Here is a 16,556-nt window from a genome sequence, read left to right as displayed (position 1 = left end):
AATCTTCCCCAAACCCACTGACCCCCGAACCACATCACGGGACAGATAACTGTACATTTGTTTGGAGGACGTCTGTAAATGCCACTTTCAAATAGTTTCCATCTTCCACAGTTGGTTCATGTCTATGTTATTTTGTGAAGGAACAAATTTAAACACCGATAGACGAATCTAATGCAGTAGGCAACCTTTATCTCAACACTTACATTAATCCCTCGCTGAAATTGTGAGCTTAATTTCTCAGCCTTGTGAGTGGGGAGGGAAACACGGCCAAGGGGGAGATGAGAATAGGACATTCATCCTGAATCAGCTCTGGGGGACAATTTCAGCAGAAGAAAGAAAGACTATAGCTCAGTTGTAGAACATCTGCTTTATATGCTGAAAGTGTTAAAGGTTTAAAGGGAAAGTTTAATCTCTGTCATCTCCAGGTAGGACAAGGATGTCCCCTCCCTGAAACTCTTAAGTAGCTGCTGCCATTCAGAGTTGGATATACCAAGCTACATGGACCAGTGGTCTGATGGTATAAGGCAGCTTCCCTGATATGTTCCTACCCATCATCATTTTGAAATATTTCTATTCTGACGATTTCAAAGAAACAAGATACATGCGCCAAACAAAAATACAGTGGTACCTCGGGTTACATACACTTCAGGTTACATACGCTTCAGGTTACACACTCCGCTAACCCAGAAATAGTGCTTCAGGTTAAGAACTTTGCTTCAGGATAAGAACAGAAATCGTGCTCTGGCGGCACAGCGGCAGCAGGAGGCCCCATTAGCTAAAGTGGTGCTTCAGGTTAAGAACAGTTTCAGGTTAAGAACAGACCTCCGGAATGAAATTAAGTACTTAACCTGAGGTACTACTGTACTTAATTCCAAAGAAAACCTGCTATAGCTGTCTTAACCCTCTTTCCCCATCCGTACTGTGGGACTAAGAATGGGCCACCTTACAGGGTTTATGGCAGGGTCAAACATAATTGGGAAAAAAGTCTTGAATGCATCAATAAAAATATGGACCTTCATAGCATTGTCAACTGGATCAGGAGATAAAGTGTAAAACCATGTATCACAAAGTGAGAAGGATTGCTCGTTTCAGCTCTAGTTCAGGGCATCGGAAGCAAAAAAAACCCAAAACTTTACTACCCAAAAGGGAAGACACCTTAAGCATGAGCTGGTTGCAGCAGGATATTTTTATACTTTCGTTTCTAGAACAGCCGGGCTGTGAATAACTCGCCCCTTGTTGTCCTGGAGGTGAGTCTGTTTTGGACACCCCCTCTTTGCCCAGAAAAGGGGTGGGCAGTAACACAGCAGAGGCGGTGACTGCCAGACAGTAATTAGTTAACCCATCGCTGTGCCTGGATCCTGACACTCCCTCCTTTTTTTTTCCAGCTTGTGGTTAAATACCGCTGAAAGGAGTTGCATGAAATCATCGACAGGTTCCTTTTTTAAAAAAAAATCAAAAAGAAATTGCTCGTGGGGAGGGAATGAGTATTCAAAGCTGTGCCGGGGTTTCCTGTTGCATGGGGCTGCAGATATATATATAAACGAGCTTTTAATGTGCTGGGCCAGTGTTCGCAAGCTGCTACGAGACCAGAGCGCTCCCTAACTGCCTGATTGCTTTCCCAGATCCCTGAGGGTTTGAAAGCAACCACAATGAACAAGTTCCTGTGCTGCACACTTGTGGTAAGTCCTTGCCCAGAGACTGACGATTGCTTTGGAACTGACACGATCAGAGCGTTGATATCATTCTCTGTTCTCCGCTGGCTGACTTTTCCTCTTCAGGTCTTTCAGTAAGCGTGCTAGCTTTCAAATCGTAGTGGGCTGCAATGTTTTAACAAGGGATGAGACATTCCTGGCTTCCTAGGTGCCTTCTAAATCTCCTAGTTCTGCCCCTCCTATGAGAGCCTTAGGCCACTGCAGATGTTATGAATCTGTTTAATATTGTCAGGACAGTCTGTGGAGAGGAGGGCTGGATAGAATAGGAGCAAATCTGTGAGACTGGACTGGTTTGTCAGATACCATGTTTAATTTTATATATTGCACAAATGTATGGATATATGGGGCTCACATAGAGAGCACTGGATTATCTGTCGTGGTGCTCTGATGGTCTGAGGGCGGTAGCTGGATGTGGAACAGGTACTGGTGACAGACAGAGCAAAAGGTTTAAGGTACAATCCCTGGAATCTTCCCATAAAATGATCATATGGAGAAAGATCTCTGGAGCACTGCAATTTCTGCTCTGCCACCAGTTCTCCTGATGCTAATGGTCACAGTTTGTGGATCTTCTGTGCCCAACCAGTGTGGTGTAGTGGTTAAGAGTAGTAGACTCGTAATCTGGTGAACCTCCACATGCAGCTGCTGGGTGACCTTGGGCTAGTCACACTTCTCTGAAGTCTCTCAGCCCCACTCACCTCACAGAGTGTTTGTTGTGGGGGAAGAAGGGAAAGGAGAATGTTAGCCGCTTTGAGACTCCTTAGGGTAGTGATAAAGCTGGATAGCAAATGCAATCTCTTCTTCTCTTCAACTGGGCAAATGTCTCTTACTGGCTCCCATTGCATGTGTGGAGATGTATGTTAAAGAGAATGGGACAGCTCCTTCATTCATAAGGAGATCCACTGAACATCGACACTGCCAGGTGTGCCCCAAAATCAATCAGTTGGAATGTCTGTTATTTTTGCAATCTCCTTTACCCTTTTCTCCACTCTACCCTCTCTCAGATGTACATTAGGGAGACATTTATTTATGCCCCACTCTGGGAAAGCTAAGAATCCAAAATCTATGGGCAGTGGTCAAGTAGGTTATAATCTGAGTAAACCAATTGAAATCAATAGACCTAAGTGAATTGTGTCCATCAACATCAAGGGTCTTCTCTGAGTGTGATTAGCACTGATAACAACCCTACAAATATATTTTAAAAGTGATCTCATAGCTGAGAATAGTTTGCCTGGTGACTAATCAACCCAAGTGATGTTGGATGTTACCTAGAAGTTGTGCAACGTGGAGCTACAGCTGATCAGATAACTGTGAATGCTTCCTGTTATCTGTCAGCTTTGCTTCATGTGAGCATTCGGTAGATCATGTATTCAGTGAGTTATTATTGCCAATCATATAGAAACACTTAGGACAAAGGGATTTTCTGCTTCTTAAAAATGGGACTCAGCCCACTGGGTATGTTCCCCTGTATAAGCCCCACTTCTCAGTTGACTGTGCCCCATTAAAAACAACAACAGTATACTCAATATGAAAAGAAGAACAGAAATCAACTTCCCAGTTGTTTGCATAAACTGAATTCATTATTAGAATGGTGTTAGGATTTAAAGCCATCTCTAAATACTGGCAATTCTTGTTAGCAGATCAAACAATATAAATTGTGTGTGTGGGTGCATCCCTTTCACAGGGACCTCTCTTCTGACTGAGGGGATGACTCCTGACAGATTTCAGATTGACAGCTGCAGTGGCTCCTCTTCAAAGAGAACTGTTTTGGGGTGGGTACATTCGGAAAGTGTGTGGAAAAAAAGAGCATGGTTTCTTAGAAAAAGTGAGGACAGTATCCATCTCCCAACAAGAAACATGTTACCCCAAGGGTCTTTAGTGGAGATTAGATTCCCCACAACAGGTTTTCAAGTACACAGCATTTTCTCCCTCAGATAAATACCTCTCTCCATTGACTTGCATAGGGAAAAGGTGGTGGGGAAATGGCATAAAACCCCCAGGAAAGACATAAACCCTCAGAGAAGCGGGAAATGTCATTTTCCAGCAAGGAGCCAGTGGGTCACTGGTTTTGGGTGGGCTTCTGTCCCCTCACAGGTTTTCTGTAACATGCTGGCATGGAAAGGGGAAGGCAAAAACCCAGGTGAAAAATAGATCCAGGTTTAGAAGCCACAGATATCAGAAAACTAGATCCTGGATACAAACAAACAGGGGCAAGGACTATCGCCCTGTATGTCCTGCTTCTGAGATCTCACTAGTCACCCGCTGCTGGAAAAACATTGGTGGCCCAATGGATCTTGGGCCCCATTTGCACTTGTATTATGTAGAGCAGTGAATAGCAAGATGAAATATTTTTTTTAAAAAAAATGTCCAGTGGCACCTTGTTGTTGTTTAGTCCTTTAGTCGTGTCCGACTCTTCATGACCCCATGGACCAGAGCATGCCAGGCACTCCTGTCTTCCACTGCCTCCCGCAGTTTGGTCAAACTCATGCTGGTAGCTTCAAGAACACTGTCCAACCATCTCGTCCTCTGTCGTCCCCTTCTTCTTGTGCCCTCAATTTTTCCCAACATCTTTTCCAGGGAGTCTTCTCTTCTCATGAGGTGGCCAAAGTATTGGAGCCTCAGCTTCAGGATCTGTCCTTCCAGTGAGCACTCAGGGCTGATTTCCTTCAGAATGGATAGATTTGATCTTCTTGCAGTCCATGGGACTCTCAAGAGTCTCCTCCAGCACCATAAGTCAAAAGTATCAATTCTTCTGCAATCAGCCTTCTTTATGGTCCAGCTCTCACTTCCATACATCACTACTGGGAAAACCTTAGAGTCCAACTAAGATTGTTCTTGGTATAAGGTTTCGTGTGCATGCACACTTCTTGCACACGAAAGCTTATACCAAGAACAAACTTAGTTGGTCTCTAAGGTGCCACTGGACTATTTTTTATTTTTTAATATATTTCAACTGCGTCAGACCAACACGGCTACCTACCTGAATCAATGAATAGCACAGTTTAGGGATTTGACTTTGGATCCCATCCAGACTTTGACAGTCCTTTTCAAAGGCAAAGAAGACACCAGGATGTGTTTGTGATGCAAAACAGAGGCTGCTTTATTTGTTTCTTTCAGTAAATCCAAACATTCTTCTGCGGTCTGCGTGAAACCCCAAAGCCAAGACATATAATAATGTTTTTGTATGCTGAAAAACTAGTTTCTTTACTTTCACAAGGCTGTGATTGAAGGGAAAGATGCCTGTAGAAGCTTTGGCTGTCTTTGCAATTGTCATCCAAATCCACATTTATTTCACACGAGTGGGTGGAGCTCAAATGTCATTTGACTTCCGTTTGGAGAACGGTGTGAAAGATCCAATAGAAAAGGAAATCAATATAATGTCATTTCCCTTTCAAAATCCTTTTCTCAGGGCAGGGGACAATAAACCCCCTATTGATCGTGGGATATTTTTGAAAACATGAAAACTGTAGGTTTTTTAACCAGAACTTTGCAACAACATCATAATGTTTGTTAAGGGTACTACAGGCCATGTAACAGTGCTATAAGTTATATGAGTTGCTATGGCAGAAAATTATTTAATCATTAATGTTAAGAAAGGAAGATGAAGGTTATGTGAAGGATTCTGTACTGTATATGAGCATTTCTAAGATGCCCACTTCCTGTCCCTCATGAATCTCTGCCTTGTTGCACGTCCTTCACTGTTTGGCTGATTTCCAGATGGCACACACAAACACACACAAATAAAACTGCATCATTCAAAGTTGCCCTACATATGCCCTCAAAACAAGGGGACCCTCTCCAAGTTCCCTCTCCAAGAGGTGTTTGGAGGGTGGCAACAAGGGGCAGAGCCTTTTTAGTGGTGTCCCCCTGTCTCTTGACACCTGTTTGGCACCGGCTTTAAGGGCAATGCCTCTGAGAAATGTAAATAGCAGCAGCGATACCACCAGTGTGTTGCCAGCCACGTAACCTAAAACACTGTGTTGTGTCTCTTCTGCTAGTTGTTGGACATATCTGTGAAATGGACTGTCCAGGAGGACTTTCCCCCAAAGTACCTCCATTACGACTCGGAAACCTCCCGTCAGATATTGTGTGACCAGTGTCCCCCCGGAACCTACGTCGAGAAGCATTGCACGGCTTCATCAAAGACCGAGTGTGCCCCTTGCCCAAGTCAGTTCTACGCAGACGAATGGAACAACAACGATGAGTGCCAGTACTGCAACGTGGTGTGCAAGGAGCTGCAATACGAGAAAGTCGAATGCAGCAGCACCCAGAACCGTGTTTGCGAATGCATCGAAGGGCGGTACCTCGAACTGGAATTCTGCTTGAAGCACACAGCATGTCCGCCGGGATATGGTGTTGCTGAGAAAGGTATGTGTCTGTTTCCCAGAGATGGCCTCGTGCCTGTTCGCCTGGGGCGAGGAAGAAACTTCTCCAGGAAATCAGATTACACACACACCCTTTGGTATACAGTGGTACCTCGGGTTATTTACGCTTCAAGTTACAGACTCCGCTAACCCAGAAACAGTACCTCAGGTTAAGAACTTTGCTTCAGGATGAGAACAGAAATCGTGCGGCGGCAGCGGGAAGCCCCATTAGCTATAGTGGTACCTCAGGTTAAGAACAGTTTCAGGTTAAGAACAGACCTCCAGAACGAATTAAGTTCTTAACTTAAGGTACCACTGTACTGGGAAACAGTGGGTTCTTGCATGTGGTTCCCCCCCCCCCAGGACCTTCAGTGCACCACAGATCACTAGTGTTATATATAAGGGGGATCAGCTAGTGAAAGCCTGTGTTGGAACAGGGAGAGCTGGATTAAAATCCCTGCTTGGCCATGAAACTCACTGGGTGACCTTAGGCTAGTCCCAGTCTCTCAACCTGATCTACAGGGTTGTTGTGAGGTTCAAACAAAGGGGCACCTTTAGCTGTGCTAACCTCCTGTTGAGGTGCATTGGATTCAGTGTCAGTGTGGTATGATCTGGCTGGTGGTCAGGATCCGGAGCATGTCAACAAGGATCCAGAGTGCCAGAGGAAAATGAATGCAATCTGAGACAGACAGCAGGGTCGGGATACAGAGAGGCTGAAACAAGGGAGGGGAGTCTGTTTAACACTTTCGCTCACAGACAACTTGCTCAGTTTAAGGGTCCAAGCCTGGGGCAACAACTGTATGGTTTTATTTATTAGACAAGATGCATGTACCGTTTGATTGCAAATAGAACCTATAAGCTGCTTACCAAAAAAGAGAAAAGAAGAAAAGGACAAATTGCAAACAAGTATTTAACAAACTCAAAATAGAATTAAAACTAACAGTTAAGATAAAAACAGATTAAAATGCATGCAGGCTTTCCGCATGCCTGGATAGGCTTGCCTGAACAAAACCGTCTTTAGCAGGAACTGCAAAGCAAAGGTGTCAATAGGCAGGGAGTTCCAGTGTTCATGTGCTGCATGCAACATGAATGGGTCAGTTTCATACAAATGCAGAACAAATAAACAGCGCCCGTTCCCCAGATCAAAGCAGTCAAGTAGATGTATATGAGGGCTGTGTATGTCTTGCTTTTCAGAGAACAGCCTCCTCTTTAAAGGAGTCCTCTGTCCCGTTCAAATCCTGTTGCAAACGGCAAGAACCCTAACACCAAGTTGCCTTGTCTTGCTATTTAAATTGCAGTTACCAATTCTAAATTTGCAGCTGTGCATATGAATCAGCCTATACAGATTCCATGCAAATCGGCATCTTCTTCTTCTTTTCCTTCCTTGCCCTAAGAGGACACTGGTGCATGGAGTCGTGCTGACTCAACGGTGCAAAGAGTAAGGCATCTTGGCTTGCGCTCCTTTACAGCCTTTTGGAATGACAGCAGGAGGGTTGGGGGTTAGTAGTTTGTTAACTTTAGTGGACTTTATTATTATTATTATTATTATTATTATTATTATTATTATTATTATTATTACAAGGCTGGCTTACATCAGACATAGCGAACCTGTGGCCTTCCAGATGTTATTGGACTTGAACTTTGCATTAGCCCCAGCTGATGGTCAGGGTGATGGGAGCTGCAAACCAGAGGTGCCTCAGGTTCCCCATCTCTGGTTCACAGTTATGAAAGTGTCTGCATGGATTGCAAGGCAAATGTATCCCAACAGCTGTGCATGGCAGCCTAGTCAAAATTTTCCAAAGCATCCTGGTTTTGCTGCTGGGTACAACTACAAAACCAACACACACACACACACACAGTTGTGTAGCTCTCACACAGAGCCCCTTGCATAGCTTTCAACTTTTGAGTACGCCCAGAGGCAACGCATGGATCGCAAATTTATTGCAGCGCCTGTGAAAAACAGCCGTTGTCCTCCTAAACATCTCGCTGGACTGCTGCCAAAAGTGATGTTGCTCACAGTAGCAAAATGTTCTGCTCTTACTGTAATGGGTAATTTAATGGCACCAGCAAATTGCCTTCTAATGAGAAACATGATGGATCGACCTCATTCACAGGGACATTATCTGGGATGCAGTATTTATGGGTTATAACTAATAACATTTTTCATGGGGGAAGAGTGCTGCTTCAAGCCTCTGTGCGCCTTGACAAACAGCAGAAGTGCGGACTGATATAGCACCCAGAGAGTAATTATAACAATATTAGTGTAATAGCAAAAGTCATCGCAAATGTGTGGCAGTAATTAATTACCAATGTCACAAATAGATACTCCTAGAAAAGCATGCATATATATATATATATATATATATATATATATATATATATATGCACAGCCAGTAATTCTCAGGAGTGGGGGGGAGACAGATAAAAGAGGTTGCATGTTCTTTATTGATGGAAATTAATACTGCCACCAAAGAGCACTATCTAGAAAATAAACGCTAAAGGAATCCTTGTCTAGAAACGACAACAAAAATATATGCAGAAACTTTATGGATCTGCTTGAAAATGGCCCGGCACATACTAGTTTCATCATTTTGTGAAGCTAAGGAGGAGTGAAAACCAGTCTCCTAATTCATTTCAACTCCAGATGCATAGTGTAGGTTTTTAATATATTTCTTTTACTGCAAAAATATTAGCTAGCTGCATATAAAGTGGCTTCCAGAATGCCCGGAGGTGTGAAAATCCTCATAAATTGTACTTTAAACTACAGCTACATTTTAGACATTGGATTAAATGCTTTCAGCATGCCAAACAGGAAATATAAAAATATTTACATGAGCTCATGTAATGCATTCTTCCAAAATACATTCATTCATTTTTGGGGACTGGGAAAGAGACCCGTGTACATCTGATCTCCCCTCCCCCTCATGTGTGGTTTGATCAATCCATTGTTTGCTGCTGTGCAAAAAACTTCAGGCTGTTATTGAAGCAGTCCCTCCATTCCAGGATTACAAACTGGTTTTGTTCTAGTAAGCAATTCTAGTTCAAAGGCCTTGCTGAAACCATAATCTGCCAGCCTGGATGTAACAGGAAACTATGGTTTGATCAAACCAGGAATTAATGTGTTAAGCCATTCAGTTGAAGAGTGGAAGGAAGGAGCATAGGAAGGAAGGAGTATGCAAGTATTAGATCCATTCCTGGAAGATTGAATGCAACCCATTGACTGCATTCAGACTAATGCTGTGAACTACCCTGACATAGAAATTCCACAGAAGTGGGGCCAGTTCTGAAAAGGCCCTGCTGCTAGCTCCTGCACATAACCGTTGACAAAGAAATATAGAACAGAGGGTAACTCACACAGGGACCACTCAACCCATGCTCTTTATGAGCTTAAAAGTGAACACTAGAATTGAAGGCTAGAAATTTACTGGCAATCAGGGTGATATACTCCTAGAGTTTCTGTTGCCTTGAATATGGATGGATCACAATTCTTGCTTTTCTATGAGAAGCTATGCATCTTAATAACCATGACAGCATTTGTTCCCTAACTGCACATTTAATTCATCATTGTAGATCTTTTAGTAAAGGACAGAACCCCAAATTTCTTGCTCTCCAGGATCCTAAAAATATTTTCACCCGTACATAACACCTTCTGTGTTGATTGCTTTACAACAGCAGTTTAATCAAATATGCATTCTTTAAAATTATTTTTTATTAAATATTAGCATCGTAGTTTTAGGGCACATACAATAATCCAGCCAGGCCCAAAGAGGAGAATCGATGCATATTCTTCACTGTGTCACATTCCTGAGCTATTCCTTACCTTTAAAATCTTTGGAAACTCATTTAAGTGTATCCAGCAGCATAATTTACCTACAGAACTCTAATTTTCATACTCTAGCTCAAATCTATATCAACTAAGTGCAAGCAAGAGCTTTCATTTACATAGGAAAGGCAGAAAATGCCAGCTTGATTTGAAAAATGCAACACCTGTTTTAATTCTATCGCCATTTATGTCGGAATGGGAAGCCGCTCAGAAGGGGCTTAAATCAGCCCTGTCCAATTTGCAGCCACGAACCACAGACCATCAGGTGTTTGATAAACCCTTCATTTGAGTTAAATCCAGATTGCCTGCACAGGCTGGGTTTATTAAGCCACCCAGCAGGTTATAACACATGGCTGGCATGCCACATCGAACGTGAGCGTGACAAGCCAGATTTTAAGGGAAAGAAGGCATTTCATTGAGTTATCCAATGCACTGGTTTCAGTGCTCTGGTGAAAGAATTTCTTCAAAGTTTGCGAAAAGAAATGCCATCATCTATGGGTAATGCCAGCTCTGATCCAGGTTTGAGAAGACCTTGGGCAAAAATACCACCCATACCTTGGTGCCCTCCCTGGCAGGGGCAGAAGATCTGGACTCCAGGGAGTGCACCGTAGCTGTTGCTGCCACTGCATTCCTTGCAGGCTGGATCTTCTGGTCCTGTGGATCCTACCACCCAAGGCGCTCACCTCACCTCACGCTTGGGCCAGCCCTGACACTGCCTCCTCCTTGGCAGTCCACCTCCTACCCTTGCTCCTGACTCAGGCCTTCACTCGCCTAATCTTCACTGGAGAGGGGCTGCCTCAGGTGCTGAAATGTCTTGGGCTGCCCCTGCTCTGGGTCACTGTGGGAAATATAAAATGGCAGCTCATCGTGTGTTGATGTGGTGGGGCTTCAGGGCAGGTATATGCTGGGCTGGTCCATTGGAATCAACCCCAGTAGCCAAGCAACTATATCCAACTGTCTGAGTGGAGTTGACTTTGGACCAGCTCTGGAATATCAGAGTTGGATTTCTGAGGTTTATTTTTTGCTGCTCCCCACCAGTCCCATGTTCATTTAACTAAGGTGGGTGCCTGCCCACAGCATGTGGTGTCCTGTTGCGCCAACCAAGTTCCATGTGAGCCTTTTGCTTGTCCAGATTCCATATCTGAATATTCCCCATTTAAAAGCTGCCTAATGGGCTAGTTTTAAATATGTAGGGAGCTTTAGGAAGTACGTTTTGGCAATAAGAGCTGTTCTCCCTTGGAAGATGGACTGTCTGTCATTGGAGGTTTTCAAACAGAGGTTGAACGGCTGTCTGTCCAGGATTCTTTAGCTATGATTCTTGCATTGCATGGGGTTAGCCTAGATGACCCTAAAAATCCCTTCCAGCTCTACAGTTTGATAAATAATGCGGTCTTTCACCTACGTTTGAAAGTGGCTCAGTGCCTTGGCGCATGCACTGTCCCGTGTAAGACTTCTGAATGTGCCACTTACAAAAACAAAGCAGATGAGATTTAAAACATTAATTGGCAAAGCTGTCCTGGGAAATGAGCTTCCCCCTTTGAAAGAGAATCTTTGGGAACACACAAATCAGGCACTTATCTGATTGCTTTTCTGCTCAGTCTTTCATGCTGCCTTTCGCCATATATATAAGAAGCCCCTGAAGTGCTGTATACAAAGTGATTGCCAAGCGTATTTATTGTCTCTTTCTTTTGTCCCAAGGTACCCCTGAAAGCGACACGGTTTGCGAGAGATGCCCAGAAGGCTATTTCTCCAATGAAACGTCATCCAAGGAAGCTTGTCAAAAGCACACCAACTGCAGCGCGCTGGGTCTCAAAATGGTGCGCAAGGGAGATGCCACGCGTGACAATGTTTGCCAGGGAGAAAAAAGCGACAGATCAGATCAGAAGTGTGGAATCGGTATGTGCCAGTTTACCAGTTGTTGTATTTCTACTAGTTAAGTTTTGTGCTTCAAAGCAACAAATAGTTTTCAGCTGACTGATGTGAAATAGAAGTTGTTCTCCATGTAGCTTGCTGGGTGGGGCAGAACTTCCCAGCAGGTGGGTCACCATTGCTTAACCCGGGCAAATGCAGAAGATCTGAAGTTGGAATGGTGCAAACACGCTGGCAGGAACACTGGATTGATTCTGCCAGTGTGTTTGCACTGCGCCAACCTTCCCACCACCATAAGAACATAAGACGAGCCTGCTGGATCCAGCCAACAGCCCATCTAGTCCAACATCCTGTTCCAACAGTGGCCAGCCCAGTGCCTGTAGGAAACCCTCAAGCAAGGCCTGAGCAAAAGAGGACTCCCCTACTTATGGTGAATACCAGCAACTGATATTCAGAAGCATGGCTGCTTCCAACTGCTGAGGCAGATCACAGCCATCGTGCCTAGTAGCCATCAAAAGCCCTCTCCTCCATGAATTCGTCTAATCCTCTTTTCGCCTCGCTCATCCTTTCTGGTAAACAACAGCAATCCACCGGCTGTGAAGCTAGTGTAGCAGCTCTGTTCCTCATCCAGAGTGACACTTCTGAAAGCACTTCATTAGCTTATGGTAGGGAACCTTTGGGCCCCCTAGGCATTGCTTGACTCCAGCTCTGGAAAGTACAGTGGTTCCCCGCAAGACGAATGCCTCGCAAGACGAATAACTCGCTAGACAAAAGGGTTTTGCGGTTTTTGAGCTGCTTCGCAAGACGAATTTCCCTATGGGCTTGCTTCGCAAGACGAAAACGTCTTGCGTTTTTTGCAAGTTTGTTTCCTTTTTCTTAACACCGTTAATACAGTTGCGACTTGACTTCGAGGAGCAACTCATAGAACGTGGCGTGGTAGCCTTTTTTGAGGCTTTTGGTGATTTTTGAAGCTTTTCCAAAACTTTTCCGACACCGTGCTTCGCAAGACGAAAAATTCGCTAGACGAAAAACCTCGTGGAATGAATTAATTTCGTCTTGCGAGGCACCACTGTAGCTCCAGCTGGTAGTTTCCATAGCAACCAGTCACTTGTACTCTTTAGTCATGCAAAGATACACCTAACCATGAGAGCCATTAACTTAACAAAGAGGAAGTTTGGGGCCGCTTGAGCAGTCTTTTTCTACAGAATGAAGCCACAAGCTTGGGGGTGCACCCCCAAGATGCTATGCAGACTAATGAGAGTGTTGGAGCAGGACCAGGGAGAGACCAGGGTTCAAATCTCCCCATGCCATGGAGCTCACTGGGTGCCCTTGGGCCAGTCACCATGATAGCTGTCAACATTTCCCTTTTTTTAAGGGAAATTCCCTTATTCTGAATAGGATTCCTCACAAGGAAAGGGAAAAGTTGACAGCTATGGACCATCTCTCACCCGAGGCTACCTCACAGGGTTGTTGTGGGGGTTAAATGAGGAAAGAGGGAACCATTTACGCCACCTTGAGGTTCTTAGAGGAAAAGGTATCATATAAATTTAATGAATAAATAACACAGTGCAGTTTCACAGAATCCAGGCTTATTTACCCAGGAAGGAAGTCTCATTGTGTTCAGTAGGGCTAACATCCAAGTAAGCATGCAGAGGACTGTAGCCTTGGTAGAGCAATACTGGGGATTTTTTATACTTTTCGAAAGGGCACAAGTGCAATATTTGGATGGCTGATCCAGACCAGGCAGACTTTGAAAGATCAACACGCTTCTTCTTCTTCTTTTTCTTTAGATGTGACCTTATGTGAGGAAGCATTCTTCAGGTTTGCCGTTCCAACAAAACTCACACCCAACTGGCTGAACATGCTAAGGGATAGTCTGCCAGGTATAAAGGTCAACACAGAAACTACAGAAAGGCTCAAACAAAGGCACAGTCCTCAGGAACAGACCTTTCAGTTACTGAAATTATGGAAGGAGCAGAACAATGGTCACATTGCGGTCAAGAACATTAAGCAAGGTAAGACCAGTACACAAGCAGAGCGGTGTATGCATACACTGAGCAAGCTCACATTTATTTATGAACTCTTCTTCCTTGGAGGTTTTAAAGCAGAGGTTGGATGGCCATCTGTCATGCATGCTTTGGCTGAGATCCCTGTATTGCAGAGGGTTGGGCTCCCTTCCAACTCTACGACCCTGTTAGTCCACGAAACAAACCAGCTTCTCTATTTGTCTTTTGCAGGCATTGACCACTGCGAAAACAGTGTCTCAAAACACATTGGCCACCTCAACATCACCTTTGAGCAGCTCAGCATCCTGATGGAAAATTTGCCAGGGAAGAAAGTGGGGAAGGAAGAAGTCGACCGCATTCTGAGGCTGTGCAAATCTTCCGAGCCGATTCTCAAGCTTCTCAGCTTGTGGAGAGTAAAAAATAGAGACCAAGACACTATCAAGGGCTTGACGTATGCGCTGAAGCATTTGAAAACATACCATTTCCCCAAGACGACGATCCAAGGCCTCCGGAAGGTGGTCAAGTTCCTCCACAGTCTCTCGATGTACAAATTATACCAGAAGCTTTTCTTAGAAATGCTCGGAAACCAGATCCATTTGGTGAAAGTGAGGCGCGCATAGTTTTAGCTATCCAATATTTCATACTCCACTTGCTGCTAGCAATAACGATTACATTTTTGTATGTGGATTGGGAGGGGGAATGTTTTTCTATATTATGCTTATTTATATTTATACTTCCGACTGGGATAGCTCAGAGCTATCCTAGATCATTTTAAAATATTAATAATAATATTTTTGTTGTTGTTACATTAAGCTCCTGATCTGGAATCTTAGGACGTCCAAGATTTCCAGTGAAATCAAACAGATGTGCAGAGAAATACCAGAACAAATATTTGCTATTTATATTCACTGAACTCCAGAATGTTGTACATATTTATTAACTTGAATGGCCGCAGTTTGAGATTAAGGGTAGAAACAGATGACCCGCTTGCTGAGAGGTCAGCACTGCAGCATCCCATATGGTGAATCTGTGGGGTGGGGTGGAGAACAAGGGTGTCATTTCCTGGGGGCAGCTGCTCTTCTGCTCGCTCCCCCAACATAGTTCTTACTCAGATGCTCAAAAGAGTGTTTGAGGGCACCAACTGAGCAGGGCAAGTCTAGCCAGACTGGTGCACTGCAAATGCTTTGAACTGCCGTATTTTCCGCTCCATAAGACGCACCTGACCATAAGACGCACCTAGTTGTTAGAGGAGGAAAACAAGAAAAAAAATATTCTGAATGAAACAGTAGATGTATGATTTTTGTGGTTCATGCTGTGGCCACAGACATGTGATTTGACAGTGAGTTTGGGGTAGCCCAATGCAAAAATCCTGAGAATCCACATTGATCCGTGTTTTTGTGCCATTGTTGCCCCACACAACAGTGGGTGCGTGATTTTTTTGGTGCAGGCTGTAGCCATGGACGTGCTATGTGATCTGATGGTGAATTTGGGGTGACCCAATGCAAAAATCCTGAGGATCCATGGGCTTTTACCTCCTCCCTCCCAGGCAGCCTCCTTTATCTCTAGCGTCCCTTATCACCCTCCCCGATCACTTGCCGATCAGCTGCTTCCTTTCAACACTCCCTTCCCTCTTGTTTGCCTTAGTGTCTTTTCGTTAGCTGGAGCAGTTTTTTGCTTTCAAAAAAAAAAAAAAGCATGATCTGCTTTTCGCCCCTGGGCAATTCGGCTGCAGGGACCATGCATTTGCTCCATAAGACACACAGACATTTCCCTTTACCTTTTAGGAAGGAAAAAGTGTGTCTTATGGAGCGAAAAATACAGTACGTTCCCATCACCCCATCAAGCACAGCATCAGGGATGATGGGAGCTGTGGTCTACAGCATCTTCAGGTTGATCCCCGTTGTAGGTGATGCAGGGCCAATGTTCATGCCCATGCCAACATCCCCTTCACTCCTGGCCTTTGCGTGATGAGCATGAACCCCCGATAGGAACTCTTAAGTATGTCCTGTTGAACATGCTTAGAAGGGTCCTCCCCACCACTGGGTACTAGGGTTGTGCAAGATTCGAACCCAGTTCTCCTTCAGGCCTTCACACTCAACACACAAAAGCAAGATGCAGAGGCCTGTGTTTGCGGCGCCAATGTACCCACCCCAATTTGCAGTCTTGTGCCTTTTCCCCCCAGAGAGCTAGAGTTTCAGATTATTTCTCAGGAACACCCCTATCTCTGTTACAGAGCAGGATCCGAAGCAGTGTGAGGCGCTGCTTGACTCACGCACAAGAGCTTTTCAGCTCCCTCTTCAAGTGGCAGCTCCACATTAGCCTCCCTGCCCCCAAAAAACCCTCCCTTCCCAACCTCTAATGCAGCAGTTCTCAACCTGTGGGTCCCCAGATGTTGTTGGACTACAACTCCCATCATCCCTGAGCTCTGGCCTTGATAGCTAGGGGTGATGGGAGTTGTAGTTCAACAACAACTGGGGACCCACAGGTTGAGAAAGGCTGCTCTAACACATCCACACACACACCAAACATCTTTCCCCTAAACTCAATTAATAATGCTTCCGAATGCCAGTTGCTGGAAACCACAGGAAGGGTGCATAACCTTGTGCTCCTATGCTGCTTGTGGATTTCCCTCAAGCATTTGGGTGGCCGCTGTGAGAGCAGGATCCTGGACTTGATGGGCCATTGGTCTGATTCAGCAGGGCCTATTTCCTAGGTAAGAAATATTGCCATCCAAAGGATTTCCCCCCTTCTCCTAGGTGTGAGTGCTCACACATGGTGGATATGA

At 44.6% G+C, this 16,556-nt stretch overlaps 1 protein-coding gene across 1 annotated transcript; it reads left to right on the top strand.

Annotated features, from left to right (window-relative positions):
- Positions 1-1,622: 1,622 nt before the first annotated feature.
- On the top strand, positions 1,623-16,195 carry TNFRSF11B (TNF receptor superfamily member 11b). Its single transcript, XM_082235792.1, has 5 exons — positions 1,623-1,679; positions 5,708-6,077; positions 11,595-11,792; positions 13,556-13,780; positions 14,003-16,195. The coding sequence occupies exons 1-5, from the start codon at positions 1,650-1,652 to the stop codon at positions 14,389-14,391; spliced, it is 1,212 nt and encodes a 403-aa protein (XP_082091918.1). The 5' UTR covers positions 1,623-1,649; the 3' UTR covers positions 14,392-16,195.
- Positions 16,196-16,556: the final 361 nt, after the last annotated feature.

Source organism: Podarcis vaucheri (assembly GCF_965113315.1).
Source record: "Podarcis vaucheri genome assembly, chromosome: 8".
Lineage (NCBI taxonomy): Eukaryota > Metazoa > Chordata > Lepidosauria > Squamata > Lacertidae > Podarcis > Podarcis vaucheri.
The sequence above is the reverse complement of the archived record's forward strand: the minus strand, read 5'-3'. Positions and strand labels throughout refer to the sequence as shown.